Below are 16318 nucleotides of genomic sequence, written 5' to 3'. Positions count from 1 at the left end.
CCATCCTAAATCAGACAACAAACCCTGCAAACTGGCACGCCAACATGCCTCACCTGTCAGTGATAAGGCTCAGGTCAACTTTGGATGTTGTTCTTCCCCAAGCCAAATTATTGTTTTACTCCACCCATCCTGTGCGGTGCAGCAGCTGTAAAGCCGCAGCCCTTCCCCCATACCAAGGAGGGGGAACCCTCCTGGGAAACGGGTACATGGATATGGCAGCAGCTTCCCACTCACCTCTGGGCTGTCCAGTTTCACACTGGTAAACATGGAAAGCAACACGCCCACTAAGTTGACGGTGTCACTGACCCATTCATTTCAAAGGAGTTTTATACAGCACAAGTAATTAACTACCCCGCCATCAATAGAAATAAATTCCATTTTCAGTACTGACAGGAGGCTCAGCACTCTTGGGAGGACATGGCTCCAGAAGTTGTGGTTGAACAGCACATGGTTTCCTAAGGTGTGTGACCCACAAACACCAAATTGCAGAATTCCCCATAAATCCCAGGGAAAAAATATATCGCTGGAAAAAGAGACATTTCAAAGCTTTCCGTCTTGCACTCATCAGGACCTTTGGCAAGAATACAAATATAGGGGAAAACAACAATTTATACTGTACGTGAGGAGAGTGTTTATTGGTTAGCAAGTGAACTCTGATTGGCAGAGGCGATGCCAGTATATCATAGTAAAACGTGTCCCTGATTTCAATCTTAAAAAAGCTACTCTTTTAAACTTGTTCTTGGGATATGGGTATTATTGGCAACGTTGCATTTATGGTCCATTTCTGCATTTCTGCTGGCCCTGCGAGGTTGATGGTGGGCTGCCTTCTTGAACCTTTACCTTTGCATTCATTCTCAGGATGTTGTCATCTCTGGCAAGGCTGGCACACATTACCCATCCCTGGCTGCCCTGAGGTGATTTGGTGTGGTTGGAAGGCGGGGAGGGGGGGGTTGCTTCTCAGACCACAAGCAATTTGAGTGACATGCTAGGTGGAGGGCTTCAGAGGGCACTTAAAAGTCAACTGCATTGATGTGGGACCAGAGTCACGTAGGTCCAGTTTTCCTTTCCAAAACAGCATTAGTGAATCAGCTGTGTTTTAATGACAACGCAGCAGCTTGCAAGGTCACTTATGCAAGTCTTGCTGGTGATAGTGCTCACACCGAGATGTTAGATCGAGAATTCTGAGATTCTGGACCAGTGACAATGAGGTAGTGATGCTAAATTCCATCAAGATGGTGTGTAGCTTGGAGCAGAACATGGAAGTTCTGGCATTCTCATAATATTACTGCTCTTGCCCTTATTGGTAGAGATCCTGAGGCTGGGAAGTGCAGTTCCAGTACCTGAACTCTTGTTCTTAGAGAAAACTGTTGTGTGGGGAGGTGGGGAGGTGGTGGTGGTGGTGGAGGAATACTCTGCTCCCTCTGGTGCAGCCTAGGCTTTGATCTTAACCCTGTTCCATTCAACACCAGGTTTATCAATGCCAGGCGGCGTATACTGCAGCCAATGCTCGATGCCAGTAATCCTGACCCAGCTCCTAAAGCCAAGAAAATCAAATCCCAACACCGGCCAACTCAGCGCTTCTGGCCAGACTCGATCGCAGCAGGAGTGCTACAGCAGCAAGGAGGGAATCCCAGCAACCCAGACAGTAAGTGTGCACTGAACACTCACCTCATGGTCTAACACACGCAAGCCTCAATACCCCGGTGCCTGCAGCCCTCTCTCTATCTGATAAACTGGACACCAGCAGTGTGTGTGTCTCATCTCTCGCTCATTCTCTTACTCACTCTCTTCTCTCTCTCTGTCTTAGCTCAATTTCTCACCTTCCTATTTTTCTCTATTCCCTATCTTTCTCTCCCTCCCTGTCCATCTGTCATCTCTCTATCAACTCCCCCCCAATCCCTCTCCACCTCTCCCCCAGGCCCCCTCCATCTCTCCCCACCTGTATCTCTCCTCCCTCACACCCCCACTTTCTATCTCTCCTCTCTCTTTACATCCTCTGCCCTTCCTTCTCCCTTGAATTAATTGCAAGTGGTAATAAGCCCCTTCCCTTTCAGGCACTATGACCGCGGCCATGGACAGTCTTCAGACGCTCTCCTCTGACACTGCTACGCTCGCCATGCAACAGGCTATGATGGCTGGCCACGCAGGTGATGACTCGCTGGATGGAACCGACGAAGAGGAGATTGAAGAGGAAGAGGAGGAGGAGGAAGATGACAACGGGGAACTGCAGACGACCAATGTTAATGATCTGGGCCTGGACAATAGTGACTCACTCGACTAACAGCTCTGCTTGCACACACACAGGAGACAAAGGAAGAAAAATTTGACCAGTGTGCAGACTTTTTTTTTAAAAAAACAAAAGACTCTTCTCTATGAACAAGTCACATCAAGGTGACAGTCATAAGAACGAAGGCCCCTGTGTCTAGAATCTATTTTGTGATTTATCCTGTATTAATGAATGTTATTGTGAATGTATCCTTCATTTTTTTTGACATTTGTTTTACATTTGTATTTTTTACTTGGCTGGTGTGGTCGTCTCCACAGGCGTTCGCTGCCCCTGGCTTTACATTTGGACTGAGGCTTTTCTTAACACTAAGGCAGGAGGGAGGGGTGAAATGGTGAGACTGTGTCCCTCATGCTCTCGCCATGGCTTTCCAACAGAAATAAATAATGATTGAAAAAGGGCAGAAACCTGATTGTTTCACTGTTCACTCCTTCCCCCGTTTGCCTCCTGATTGGCCGCAGGTAGCTCTCAGGACTCACCTGACCTCTTTTCTCTGAATTGTGGAACGAGTTACCTGCCCAAGGGTTGCCAGCTCTGGTCGGATGTATCCGTGGAGTTTTCACTACATGGCCTCACTCCTCCCGCTGCTGTTCACAGCCAAATAGCCTTCTTTTCCCCCTCCTAAATATTTAACATTTTAGTTATAAAAGAAAATTTTAAAAACACAATCTTCTAATGCTCCTATGATTTTTCCCCTGTTGTTTGTAGCAGTATCCCAGGATTAATGTTTAATCCCTGGAGTCTCCGGTGCAATCCGAGAGGGTTGGTAACCTAAACGACAAACCTTGGGCCTACAGAGTGATTTTCTTTTTTAACCAAGAAGCTTTTTACTATCACCTTGATGTTGATTAATGGCACCAGACTTCGATATGATCGTAGAGCTGCCGTTTACCTGGTTTTTAACCAGATACTCTAGTTTTTGAGTAGCTATCCAGAAATTTATGAAATATAAATTAAATACTAAAATAACTGTTGTTTTTTGGAGGTGAAATTTAAGCCCTTTCTTTTCCACTAAAATATTTCACATATTGTAGGAGTAAGGTTTATCTGGATAGGTTCTGGAGAAACCACTTATAAATGTCAGCGCAGTGACGTGTGTAATCACTGCCAAAATCAGCTTCCTCCTCCCGTGTTGCACAGTCTCAAGAGTTACACCTTTATTTTCCCCCAGTTCCTTGCTTCTAGTTTACCTTGGTGCTGGATGACATTAACGTGGCCTTATGGGGAAACCTTTTCCAATTGGACAGTTAATCCAGTCTACCTGGCATCTGAATCATAAGGTAACACTCCCAGGCCAATATTTAGCAGGACTAAGGATGGTAGGTTGGGCAGCATTCAATCATTTCATTATTCACACTCATAGAACCACAGGAACAGGAGCAGCTCATTCAGCCCCTTGAGTCTGTCCTGCCACTCAACTAGATTGTGGCTGATCGGTACCTCAACTCGACTTACCAGCCCTCGTCCCTTATCCACCTGGCATTTTCTCACAAAGATTTGGGATGCCCAGACATGGACTGGTTCACCTTTCCACACAGCTATTATTTCTGTATGCTGCATCCCTCAAAACTGTGGTCACATCAGCCTTGCTGCTGGATGATATCTGCTTTTTATGGACATACATTTCTATATTTCTCCAATCCCCTGGGGTATTTCATAAGATGCAAAGAAATAAAGATACCCTCATATCTCATAAACTACAACTCTTGGGATATCTTGGCAGCGAGTTGGGAAAGGGATCAACGGGCCAGGAGAAATCTGCCATGGTGATGAGGAGAGGAGGCAGATATTGCCTTGAAACTTGGAAACACTCTTTTTGACACCTGGCTGCTCAAAGGTACTTCTATTGAAATAGATCTTCCATCTTTGGTAGTGAATTCCTCATCCCTTTCTCTCAAGATGCCTTCGTATAGGGATTCTAACACAAATTGGAAATAGTTTTCTCTTCAGTCGATTGATCCCAATGCTCCTCGCATTCTCTCACCTTCAACATTTGGTTTAAAACCTAATTCCTTTAGAATTCATATTGCAGCTGTATCATTTTCCATTGGATTGCAGTAATTGTCTTTGCTCCTGCATCAAACTTTGCACCTTTGTCACTAATTCTATAGGAACAGGAGAAAGCCATTCAGCCCCTCAAGTCTGTTCCGCAATTCTGTTAGATTTGTATTTGATCTCAACTTCACTTACCTGGCCCTGTTACATATCCTGTAATATTCCTAACTAAATTGACTTGAACACCTCAGTTGATTAAGCGTGAACAACGTTTTGCGCGGGTGGGGTGGTGGTGGTTCCAGGTTCCTTTCTGTCATCACTTCTGAATGGCATAGCTTATGCCCCCTTATTCTGGACTCTCCTACCAGAGGAAATACTTTCTCTCTACCTGTTCCTTCAAATTCTTCAAACATCTTAAACAACTTAATTAGACCGCCCCTTAATATTCTATATTCAAGGGAATACAAGCCTAGTCAATGCAACCTGCCCTCATGATATAACCCTTTCTGCCTGGTGATCCTACACTGCATCCGCTCCAAGGCTAATATGTCCTTCCTGAGCCTTTCTGATTACCTTTTGTATTTGTGCAGGTAGGCTTTAGTAACTGTGTACCTGAGCATCCAAAACCCTTTGTTCCCCAGTGTTCCTAATCTTACTCCATTTTGAAAATATTCCAGTTTGTTTTTCTTTGATCCAAAGAGGATGACCTCACATTTTCACATATTTAACTCCAACTGGTCCATTTTGTGAGCGGCCAATTCAAACTATGTCTCTTTTTAGCTCCCATCTACACAGATACCAACACTTTGCCTGGCCCAGCCACTGCCTCAGGTTCAGACAGTTCCAGACTGAACAAGACTGTTCACAACCTCAGCATCCTGTTAAATCCCAAGCTGAGCTTCCAACCCATATCCTTTCCAACACACTGATTGTCTAATTCCAACTCCATAACATCTTCTGCCTCTGCCCCTTGACCAGGTTTTAGTCACCTCTCCTAATATCCTCTCTGGCTCAGCATCCATCTCTGTCTGTTTGCACGTTCTATGTTAAAAGTACATTCTTGTTCATTGCGTGTGTCCTGTTTTGCAAGCTATTTGGAAAATTGTGCCTTGGTAGATCTTCACTGCTTTCCAATTAATGTAGCTCCTCAGCAGTTAGTGCATTCACTGTTCAACCCTTTGGAATTGTTTCTTACCTAAAATACTCCAGAATTGCAAATACTTCAGAGTTGTTGAACTGCAAGTCTTAATTGCAGATTGCCCTGAAATAATGGGCCCTAGGTTAAGTAGATAAAGTTGTTTCCCAGTTTCATTTGGGCCGAGGAGTCCTATTGTCTTACTTGCAGCTATTTAAATTTGGGATGGTGGAGTTCATTGCACTGAGGATGTTTGTCAAGCCCTTTATTTCTCATACAAGCTAATTCCAGAAATTTTGATATGTGACTGAAAGATTTATCATAATACACCTTTAAGTGTTCCAAAGCATTTAATATACAATTAATTATTTTGAAATAGAATCACCATTGATTTGTAGTTAGCCATTTTGTGCACAGTGAGATGCAAAGGCCACAGCAATGGGATGGGTGGTTAACTAATCTATATTGTTTTGGTGCTATTGGTTGACAAGAATCTTAGAATGCTTGAAATGCTGGCAAAGCGGTATTTGGTTGCCCAAGGGTTAAGAACATTAAGGATTTAGAGTCATGTAGAGGCCAATCTGGCAGCTTTAATGGTCATTTTGTTAGTGCATAAATTACCAGATGTATTGAACTCGATTTCACAACTTGTAGCGAAAATATTTGTCATCAGGGGTTTGAATTATTATCCTCTTGGTTATCAGTCCAGTGTTCTAAGCTATTGTACCCTGAAGGGTTTCTCTTCTTTGAATTATACTATGGAATCTTTAGCATCCGCTTGGATTGGAAGACAGGCTTCTATTTAACATTCTATCTAAAGGACAACCCTCCCTCAATAATGCACTGAATTATCAGCCAAAATTATGGACTCAACCATCAGAGTCAATTGTGACTGAGAGGTAAGTATTCTCAGAGTGGAACCGGCTAACACTGGGGTGCAAAGACTTGTGGTAAAGCAATGATGAAAGGTGGATGATGAAGCAGGTGACTGACTACAATCAACATTATTAGCACCAATCCAGGAGTGGGCTTACTGTCATTCCAGCTGTTTCACAGTTGCATCCTTAGCATCTCTCAGTCCACTTCCAATTGAAGTATTTACCAAATGGCCACATAGAAAAATCTTCCTGTTTACTGAACATTATGTGAGGCAAGTCATTGATCTTTGAGCATTGCTGAAAAAAAAATATTTTTGTTGAAGCTTTGTGTCTTGCACTGATCAGGACATTTTGCAAGAATACAAATCGAACGGAGACAACAAACTTATACTGTATGAGAAGAGAGTGAATTCTGACCGTTTCCATGGAGAATGCACCAGTTGATGGTGACCGACAGTTGACTGCCAAACAATTTTTTAAAAATTAATCAAAACTCCTGATGAGTGAAAGATGAAAAGCTTCAACAAAAATGTCTCTTTTTTTCAGCAATACTCAAGTCCTGTACAACCAAACAACTGTTTTCATTGATCTTTGGTAGATCATCCGAGAGGCCGGTGTCATGGCTTCCCTGGAGGGGATTCCTCCTTCCTAACTTCTGACTTCCTATGCTGTGTGGAGGATTGCTTGATGAGGGAGAACCTAATAGAATATTCTTCATGCTATAAATGATAGCCATCCTCTACACTTCTTCCTTTTCTGAAGAGTTAGATGTTTTCAGGTCAACTTCAGTTTGGCTTCATATCAAAATAAGCAGGCCCTGATACATGTTCTAAGACAAGGGTGGTGGGGGGGCACACCACCAAGTGTAAAATTGCCTACCTGCAATGTTGTGACAACATTTTCATTTACATGCTAAGCGCTTGGTTTCCCTAGAACCAATCAGGTTAGGTTTTAATATAGTGTGCAGAGGATGCATGTCATTAGAAAAATGAGATGACCCTAAAGAATAGGCAGTACATTCATGGTTTCTCATGTGGTAGAGACAAGTGTTATTAAAGGTTTACAATAACTTTCATCAGCCGTCAGGCAAATCTCTGAACTCCAGCCTAGATCTTCTCCTGTTTTCCAGCTTTGGAATTGGCAAGAGGTGCTATCCTTACACATATTGGTAATCAAGGAAACTTACTGAAAATCACTCAAAGGAGGAAGAGATTGAGTTATTTAAAGCTGATTTTATATTGTCGCTAAATCCATTTCATTTTTTCAGTTTTATTTTTACTCTTTTTAAAAAGATCTAAACATTTGTGGCCCAAATGAGGAAGGGTGCAGGGAAAATAGTCAAAACATTTAACCTTTGAGGATTACTTTCAAACAACTGTGTCTTTTTTATTTGGTCATCCAGATGTCTGAGATGCAGATAAATCCATCTGTATGATTAGGAATGGTTAACTCCAAATACTGAGAAATGTGCTATGTGGATGCAGGCTGTCATGTGGATTTATTCACTTACTTACTGATGGTCTTAAAGAATGTGTTTTGATGGTGTTTAGCTGTCTAAAACTGAGAGTCATATGGTTGATAAGGAAATTCTTAGGCATGGGATGGTTAATTGCTGGAGGTCAGTACGCAAAGAAGTACATCCAGGATTTTCGTTGTAGAGAAGCAGACAGCTGCAGCTTAAAGATGTAAAGCATTGGTGGGCTTCCTGCTGCTTACCCAGCTCAGACCTTGTTGGCTTGTAGAATTGCCTGGAGTTGAATTGGAGGCATACCAGATGACAGTCAAAAGCCAACCCCTACAGGTGCCATCAATTAAATACTGAGGACCTACCTGGCTTGGGTATCCAGTTATTGAGTCTGCCATAGGTCAACCCAGTCCTAAAATCTCATTGCCAGATCCTGAAGTCAACCCAGCCTGACGGCGACCTTGCCTATCTTCACCTTCCATGCCCTTAAAAGGGAATAGTCACTGGTTGGTCATTCAACCAGCTAATAAAAATAAGCTTGAGTCCTCATGTAGCAGGCAGTAGCAACTCTTCAGAAGATTGCAGTGATGAGCTGCAAAACTCAGTGTGTTGGTACACTGCTGCCATCTTTCTGATCACACTCCATTAAATAATGTCCCACCGGTTTGGAGTGCAGAGCTTAGGAAAAGCTGTCTGCTTTCTGCAACACAAATAATGCTTGTGCTTCTTTGTATACTGACCTCCAGCAATTTCCCAGCCCATTCCTAAGAATTTCCTTATCAACTATTTGACTCGCATCCCCAACTACCCAAAATTGACTCTCATTTTCTTTCAGTTTGGTAGCGGGGTTCCATGTAGAAAAGCAAACATGCTTGTCACCTAGACACCGGAGTCCATTATTCATCCAGGTTCTCAACCATAGCAAAACAGTTGTGCCCATTACAAGGCCAATATCTTACGTTTACGCAATATCAGGTTTGGTGAAGGCAAGAACACTCTCTCCTTGTAACTCCTACTCTACCAGTCACAAAGTCACCTTGCAGATTGGCCCTTCATCTGATGTTATTACACCAGAGAGGGTACAGAGGAGATTTAGAAGAATGTTATCAAGAGTGGAAAAATTTAGTTATGAGGCAAAATTGGATAGGCTAGGGTTGTTTTCTTTGGAACAGAGGAGGCTAGATTAATTGAACTTTATAAAATTATGAGAGGTCCAGATAGAATGGATAGGAAGGCCCTATTGGTTGAGGAGTCCATAAGCAGGATGTGGGGCATAGATTTAGGTAAGAGATAGGAGGTTGAGAGGAGTTTTGAGTAGGAGTTTTTCCACTCAGAGGATGGTGGGGGTCTGGAACTCGTTGCCTGAAAGAGTGATAGAGGCAGAAACCCTCAACATTTAAAATGTACTCTTGGAGATGCTCTTGAAGTGCCATAACCTCCAAGGCTACAGAATAAGAGCTGGAAAGTAACAATAGGCTGGAATGCTATTGTTGGCCATTACGGACACATGGGCCAAACTTCCTTCATGCTGTAAATTTCTATGAGCAAGAGACCACGCGTTGCTAGCCTAGCAGTTCCAAATTGCGAAGGAGAACTGTTCAGATTCAGAAAGCTTAACTTAGGCCAGCTGCAGGTAAAGCTTCAAATTTTGTTGCAAGTATTTTTTGGGATTTTTTTTTTCCTCCTAAGTCAGAACATTTTTGATCCATTACCTGGACAACTGTTCAGCAGAAGTTAGAGTTCAGGTTCCTCCAAAATGTTACGGAATATTGGTTAAGATAAACTCTTGAGTTTTAACATTGAATATAATCTGTGTAAAAAAAAAAAAGGGAAAGTTACATTTTAAAACTGTCTTCGTTTTTCATTTCAAGCCAGGGTGTTCTTACAAATCTTATTGTATCACCAGACATTATATTTCCATTGAGTTGTGGAAAGTTAATGTTTTCTTTTGTTTATAGGAAGAAACCTGATTAATTTTATGCAGCGCGTGAACCATAGTCTGGGACAGGAGGGTCTGTAAAAATGGACAGAATCTGCCTGGGGAGCTGAAATTTGGGTGAACTTGTAGTTGTGCAGAGCTGCCTAATATCAGTCAGGAATGGGGGTAACAGTTGGCCTCCTATTACAATGCTTCCTTAGTTGACCTCCCATCTTCCACAAATTTCAGCTCATCCAAACCCCTGCTGCCCACATCCTAACTTGTACCAAGTCTCAATCACCCATCACCCGATCTATTTTGGTCCTTTCTCCAACAATGCCTTGAAATGTTTATCCGGGTTTTCAAATCTACCTATGGCCTTGACCATCCCTAGCTCTGAAATTTCCAATAGCCTTACCACCCTTCAAGATCTATGCACTTCTCCAATTTTGGCATCTTATCCATCCCCCATTTCCTTCATTCTACTATTGGCAGCCATGCCTTCAGCTGTTTAGACACTAGGTAATGGAATTTACTCCTTAAACCTCTTCATTTCAGTCATCTCCTCCTAAAACACTCTTTAAAACCTATCTATTTGACTAAGCATTTAGATCCTTGTCCTAATATCTCCAGTGGCTCAGTGTCAGCACTCTTGTGAAATACCCTTTTGTGTTATACTAAAGTTGCTATATAACTGTAAGCTGTTATTGTAGATATCCTGGGCTTAGGGAATGTGGTAGGCAGTTCCCAGCAAGATTTCTGTTCCAGATCACTACCCATGATCTGCTGGTAGTGTGCTATGAATCAGGTTTGACTGATGCTCCCTGTGTTTGAACTGTCTTTTATCCTCGCTCTGAGTTTACACTCACTAAAGTGTGAGGTACTGGAGGATTCCGTGAGATTCCTGAACCTAACCTCAGCTTGATCCAGTACTTTCCCAAGGTAGAAACAGATGTAATCATGATCTGACCCACAGCAGCGCATCCTTATGACTCGAGTAGCATGCTGAAGATTCTATAGTCCTTTTACAGCAGCCATTGCTTCTTAGCTGATACCAGGTTTCCTCCACTGCTCCACCCAGAAGTTCTTCAGTATCGTGGTCACCCTTTCCTTGCAATGGAACTTCCTGACCTCAATCCTAAATTTGCCTTTTACTAATCTGAATCAGTCTTGACATGGCTTTCCTTTCCCTTATCTTTTACCATCTTCTTCACCAGTCCCTCAGGATTGAGGATGATTTGCTTCTGTTCCAACTCGATGTGTTCTGAGATGGTGATCTGCAGACTCTGCCACATATAGGCAAGTAGTGCTTGAAGGGTTGGGTAGGTGGGATGTTTGGAGGTTCGTGTACTCCCTCCAATGCCTTCACTTCATCTCTGCATGTACCTGACAAAGTCTCTCAATGTGTTTGGTGCCTTCCTGAATGAGCCTTCTTCATTTTGGCCTGGGTCTCCCATGAGTCAACCTTTAACCTCTTCAGGGATGCTTTGAGGACATCCCTAAAGTGTTTCCGCTGTCCTCCTGGGGGGGGGGGGGGGTCTCCTGTTGTGACCGAGTTCATAGTAGTTCAAAGCAGTTGCTTTGTGAATCTGGCATCAGGTATAGGAGCGACATGACCCACCCAGTGGAGCTGGTTTTGAGTGATTAGCATCTTGATGCTAGGAAGGTTGGCTTGGGAGGGGATGCGGATGTTGGACTGCTTTTCTTGCCACTGCATTTGGAAGATCTTGAGAAGAAACCACTCGTGGTACTTCTTGAGTGCTTCAAGGTACCTGCTGTAGTCGGCAAATCCAAAAAAAGTGCGAGGAACAGCACCAGCTGCTGGACATGGCCTTTCTTTGACCTCATGAAAGCCTTCCACTCTGTCAGCTACAAAGGCTTATGAAGTATCATCCTCCAATTTGGCTGCCCTCAGAAATTGTCACCACCCTCTGCCCACTCCACAATGACATGCAGTAATCCACTCCATGTTGTAATCCTCACCAACAGAACCACCACAAACCCTATCACAGTGAAGACCAGGGTCAAACAAGGTTGCGTCATTACACCAACTCTGTTCTCCATTTTCCTCTTTGCAATACTGCACGTCACCTCCAGCAAATTACTGACAGGCGTGGAGAAAATCAACAGAACTGAGAGGAAATAGTCAACCTACACCAACTTTCAATCCAAAGTCAAAACCACTCCAATCTCAGCCATAGAGTTTCAGTATGCAGATAATGCTTGTACGTGCGCTCACTCAGAAACTGAGCTCCAGGTCATTGTCAGCCCCTTCTAAGAAGATAACATCTACCTCGGTACTTTCACCTCTCAATCGCCTCTTTCCAACACTGAAAAAGGCCAAGATTCTCCAGTATTCCTTATACCAGTTCTTCAGTACATTTGGTCAGCTTCATGGCTCTTTTCTCACCTCCCTCCAAAAATGAAGACTTCATTAATACAATGCCTTTCACAGTTGTCCCAAGCAATTTACAGCTAATTAAGTATTTCTAAAATGGAGTCGCTATTGTAATGGAGGCAATTCTCACTATAGCAAGGTCCAACAATAGCAATGTGATAAAGGACCAGATAATCTATTTTAATAGTGATGTTAATTAAGGGTAAATATTGGCCAGGACACTGGGTCGTCTTCAAAATAGTGCCGTGATCTTTCACACCCAACAGCGAGGAAGGAGGGGTGTCGATTTAACATTTCATCTGAAAGGCAGCAGTGCAGAGCATCAGCTTTTGTTATACATTTCAGTCTCAGGAATGGCGTTTGAATGCACAATCCTCAGACTCTGAAACATGGAGGCTGCCTCTGAACCAAGACTGATACCTGAACACCAAGATCCGGTAACTTCAGCAAATTGGGATGTCGGAGCATTAAGGGCAACATTCCCCCATCCCCTCCCCTGCCCCCGTGCCCCCCCCCCCCCCCCCCCCCCCCCCCCCCCCATGTCGGGGGAAGATGTGCAGGCACGAGCGGGCGGGTTCCTGATTGGCACCCCCTAGTCGGGGGTACGCTGCCACTTTTCGTGGGTGGGCCAATTAAGGCCCGCCCAGCGTGATGTCTGCTCGAAAGTGCTGTGTGCTCCCTTTCAAGGCAGGGGGAGGGATTACCTGAGCCGGGAGTGTGTTCTTTCGCACATGCGCATGAGGCAAAGTGCCGCCTAAGGGAGATCTCTGGAAGTTTCAAAAATTCTTAGAAGTGCGAAAAAATAATTCCTGACATGTCCCCTCATGTGACACTGTCACATGACCTGGGGCAAGTCAATTTGTTTTATTTCAACATTTTGTAAACATTTAAAATCCCCCATGAAATCTCATCCCGCCCGTGGATGAGGTTTCATGTTTATTCAGAAGCCCACCTGGGCTCCTGGCCTACCCGCCAACCTTAAGGTTGGACTGGCAGGTCCACTGATGACCTCAATTACTTTATTAATGGCCTTTAGTGGCCGTTGACAGGTCGGCGGCTGGGCAGCTGACTTGGCTCCGCGTGCGCCGACCTGAAAATGTAAATGACGTGGGGTGACATCGGGACGCCTGCCTGACATCACCCCATGTCATTTAACACGTCAGCGAGCAGGCCCTGTCCCCCACTCGCTGACCGGTACACACCCAATTGGACAAAAAGACACAGCTTTATTGATGAATTCATAATTCTGTAAATTAATATGGTGTAAAATGTTTATTCTTTTTGAATAAGGAAGCTCTGTGATTCACATCCTTATTTAAAGGAAGCATTGTTCGAAAATCTAAAAGCCCTGGAATTAATATTTTGAAATGGTTCAAGTGAATTCTCAACTGTTTCCTCATCTGGAAAGGCCCAGCATCCATTTCTAAAAAGTGCTAGTATTAGTCAAACTATTTCATTAATGTTTTACTAGATTACAAGGAGAGATGATCAGATTCCTGAGCCATGAGTTTATCTGTGGAAGTCGGGGGTGGGGTGGGGGGGAAGAGGAGGTCGAACACTTGGTGCCAAGCAGCGGGTCACAATCCCAAGTTCCCAATCCCAGCTGGGGGCTTCTCCACAGATGGAAAGCTGCTCTGGTGAGCCCTCCTGTGGCAAGCTTCAGAGTAGCACTGGCAGGTTTGGGAGCAGGTTAGCTAACCCCTCAAAGGGGGAGGGCAGTGGGTCTAGATTAGGATTAAACAGAGAAAACAAATCATTCAGAATTCTCTCTTGCCCTTCTGTAGTGATTCCTGTTGGGAGCTGTGGGTGCTGGTTTGTTGAGTTCCCATCACTAGATGGGAACCCGTTTGGGTCAAATATCTGCTCACAACCTTTGTTTACAGTTACGTGAAAAATTTTAACTTGCTTGAGGTAGCTGCGGCTATCTTACAGAAATAGGACTGTACTCCAAGAATCAGTTCCTTCAGGGAAGGACAGAATCAGAATCTCACAGTGCAGAAGAGGCCCTTCGGCCCATCGAGTCTGCACTGTCACGTGAGAAACACCTGACCTACCTACATAATCCCATTTACCAGCACTTGGCCCATTGCCTTGACGTGGAAGAACAGGAGAGGGAGCAGAACGGGAGCTTTAAAAACAAAAAACTGTGGTTGCTGGAAATCCAAAACAAAAACAGAAACAGAAATACCTGGAAAAACTCAGTAGGTCTGGCAGCATCGGCGGAGAAGAGCACAGTTGACATTTTGAGTCCTCATGAGGACTCGAAACATCAACTGTGCTCTTCTCCGCCGATGCTGCCAGACCTGCTGAGTTTTTCCAGAATGGGAGCTTTGTTGTCCAACTCTGTTGTCACAGGAGTTTCAAAACAGTACAATGGTGACGATGTGAAATTTCTATATTACGCACATGCTTAAGAGTACAGCCAGATGCCCATTCTTCCAAATGTGGAGAATGCTTAGAGGGCACTCGGAGTGTTACCAGGAGGGTGAAGTGCTGATGCTTACAGATTTCTTACTGCTGTCGGTAGTGATGAATTTTGAGGCACTGGAAGAATGCCACTCAAGACCACACCCACACTGCAAGTACTGCTCTACTCAGTCACTCTGTGCCCTGGTGGAAGAGCATTAGGAAGAGGCCCTCATGTTCTGCACCTTCATTGGCATCTCTTGGGACACAATAGTGGCACAGTGTAGTTCTGCTATTTTTAGTTATGGGACCTTAGGAAATATGTATTGGCCTTGGAGGGTATGCAGGACAGATTCACCAGAATTACATTATGGGCTCTATATTAGCGCTTCCCAAACTGTTGGCCGGGAACCCTACTGAAGTTTCAGAAACAGTGGATTGGATCACGATCTCCCCTCCTCTGAAATTGTGCCCCGCACAGAGGCCCAAACAGCAGCCGGCCCTGTCCTTGCTCTGCCCCCTCCCCACCCACCTTGGTCTCTCTCCGAGATGTGGCAGAGGAGTTCATTTGGACCTGGCTGAAAGGATTAAATTTTGAGGACAGGTTGTACAAATTAGCTTTTATCCCCTTGAGGATAGAAGATTGAGGGGTGATCTGATCAAGGTGCTTAATATGTTAGAAGTATTTGTTAGGCTTCTTACAGAGAAGTTATTTCATTTGGTGGGGGTATCAAGATCGAGAGGACATGATCTTAAAATGAGAGCTAGATCATTCTGGAGTGAAATTTAGAGCCACTTTTTCACACAAAGTGTAGTAGAAATTTAGAATTCTCTCCCACAAAAGGCTGTGGATACTGGAGGACAATTGGCGTTTTCAAGACTAAGATAGATTTTTATTAGGTAAAGTATCAAAGGATATAGAGCAGAGCTTACTATTTTCTAACGCCCCATTTTAACACTTGGAAAATTAATGTGACTCTAAACACTAAAACGCACAAAGCTGCAGAGTAACGTTCAGTATATTATTATTAAAGTTTCTATATTATAGATCGACATAATACCTCATAAATGTGAGCATCTGGGTTTTTAAGTACTTTGTAAAAATATTATTTCATGTACTCATGTAGTAGGTTTCAGTCAACCTCACCATATTCCCCAGTGAAAGAAGACTCAGTGAAGACCCTCTCCTGCTTCCTGCCCCAGGATAGCTACGCATGTGTCCTGCTGCTCGCTGGCCCCTGTGAAGATGGTGACCTTTAACCTTGGCCTGTCACTGGAGAAGCCTCACTGCTGTCACCCCACTTGGTGCAAATGCAGGACTGATAGCTTCTAGTTTTTCAGCCAACGCAAGATGTTTATGAACCTTCCCAGCCCACCTGCCAGATCTAGCGATCTCTTCAGCCACACCATGGAACCAAAGAAAAGTTACGGCCAGAAAGAGGCCATTCAGCCCATTGTGTCTGCGTTGGCCATAAAAAGAGAGAAAAAGAAACTAGTCGCTCATTTTTAATCACACTTTCCAGCACCTAGTCTGTAGCCTTACAGGTTACAGCACTTCAGGTGCAGATCCAGGTACCTTTTAAATGAATTGAACCAACCACCAACATAGGCATTGATTTCCAGACACCCACCACCCTCTCAGTGAAAAAGATTTTCCTCACGTCCCTTCTCATCCTTCTACCAATCACCTTAAATCTATGCCCCTTGGAAATTGACCCCTGAGCTATGGGAAGCAAGTCTTTCTTGTCTACCCTATCTAGGCCCCTCACAATTTTGTACACCTCAAATAGGTCACCCCTCAGCCTCCTCTGTTCCAAGGAAACCAACCCTAGCCTATCC

The 16318-nt window shown here is 44.0% G+C and overlaps 1 protein-coding gene across 13 annotated transcripts in view; it reads left to right on the top strand.

Moving 5' to 3' along the window:
- pknox2 (pbx/knotted 1 homeobox 2) overlaps positions 1 to 2687 on the top strand; it is a 432107-nt gene extending 429420 nt beyond the window's left edge. For all 13 annotated transcript variants that reach the window (XM_041174176.1, XM_041174172.1, XM_041174169.1 and 10 more), the window contains 2 exons: positions 1470 to 1645; positions 2055 to 2687. In XM_041174176.1, coding sequence (XP_041030110.1) covers positions 1470 to 1645; positions 2055 to 2281 — 403 coding nt within the window. In that variant the 3' untranslated portion in view covers positions 2282 to 2687. The remainder of the gene's footprint in view (positions 1 to 1469; positions 1646 to 2054) is intronic.
- Positions 2688 to 16318: the final 13631 nt, after the last annotated feature.

The sequence above is a fragment of the Carcharodon carcharias genome, chromosome 25 (assembly GCF_017639515.1).
Source record: "Carcharodon carcharias isolate sCarCar2 chromosome 25, sCarCar2.pri, whole genome shotgun sequence".
Lineage (NCBI taxonomy): Eukaryota > Metazoa > Chordata > Chondrichthyes > Lamniformes > Lamnidae > Carcharodon > Carcharodon carcharias.
Note: the sequence above shows the minus strand (reverse complement) of the source record. Positions and strands in the feature narration are given on the sequence as shown.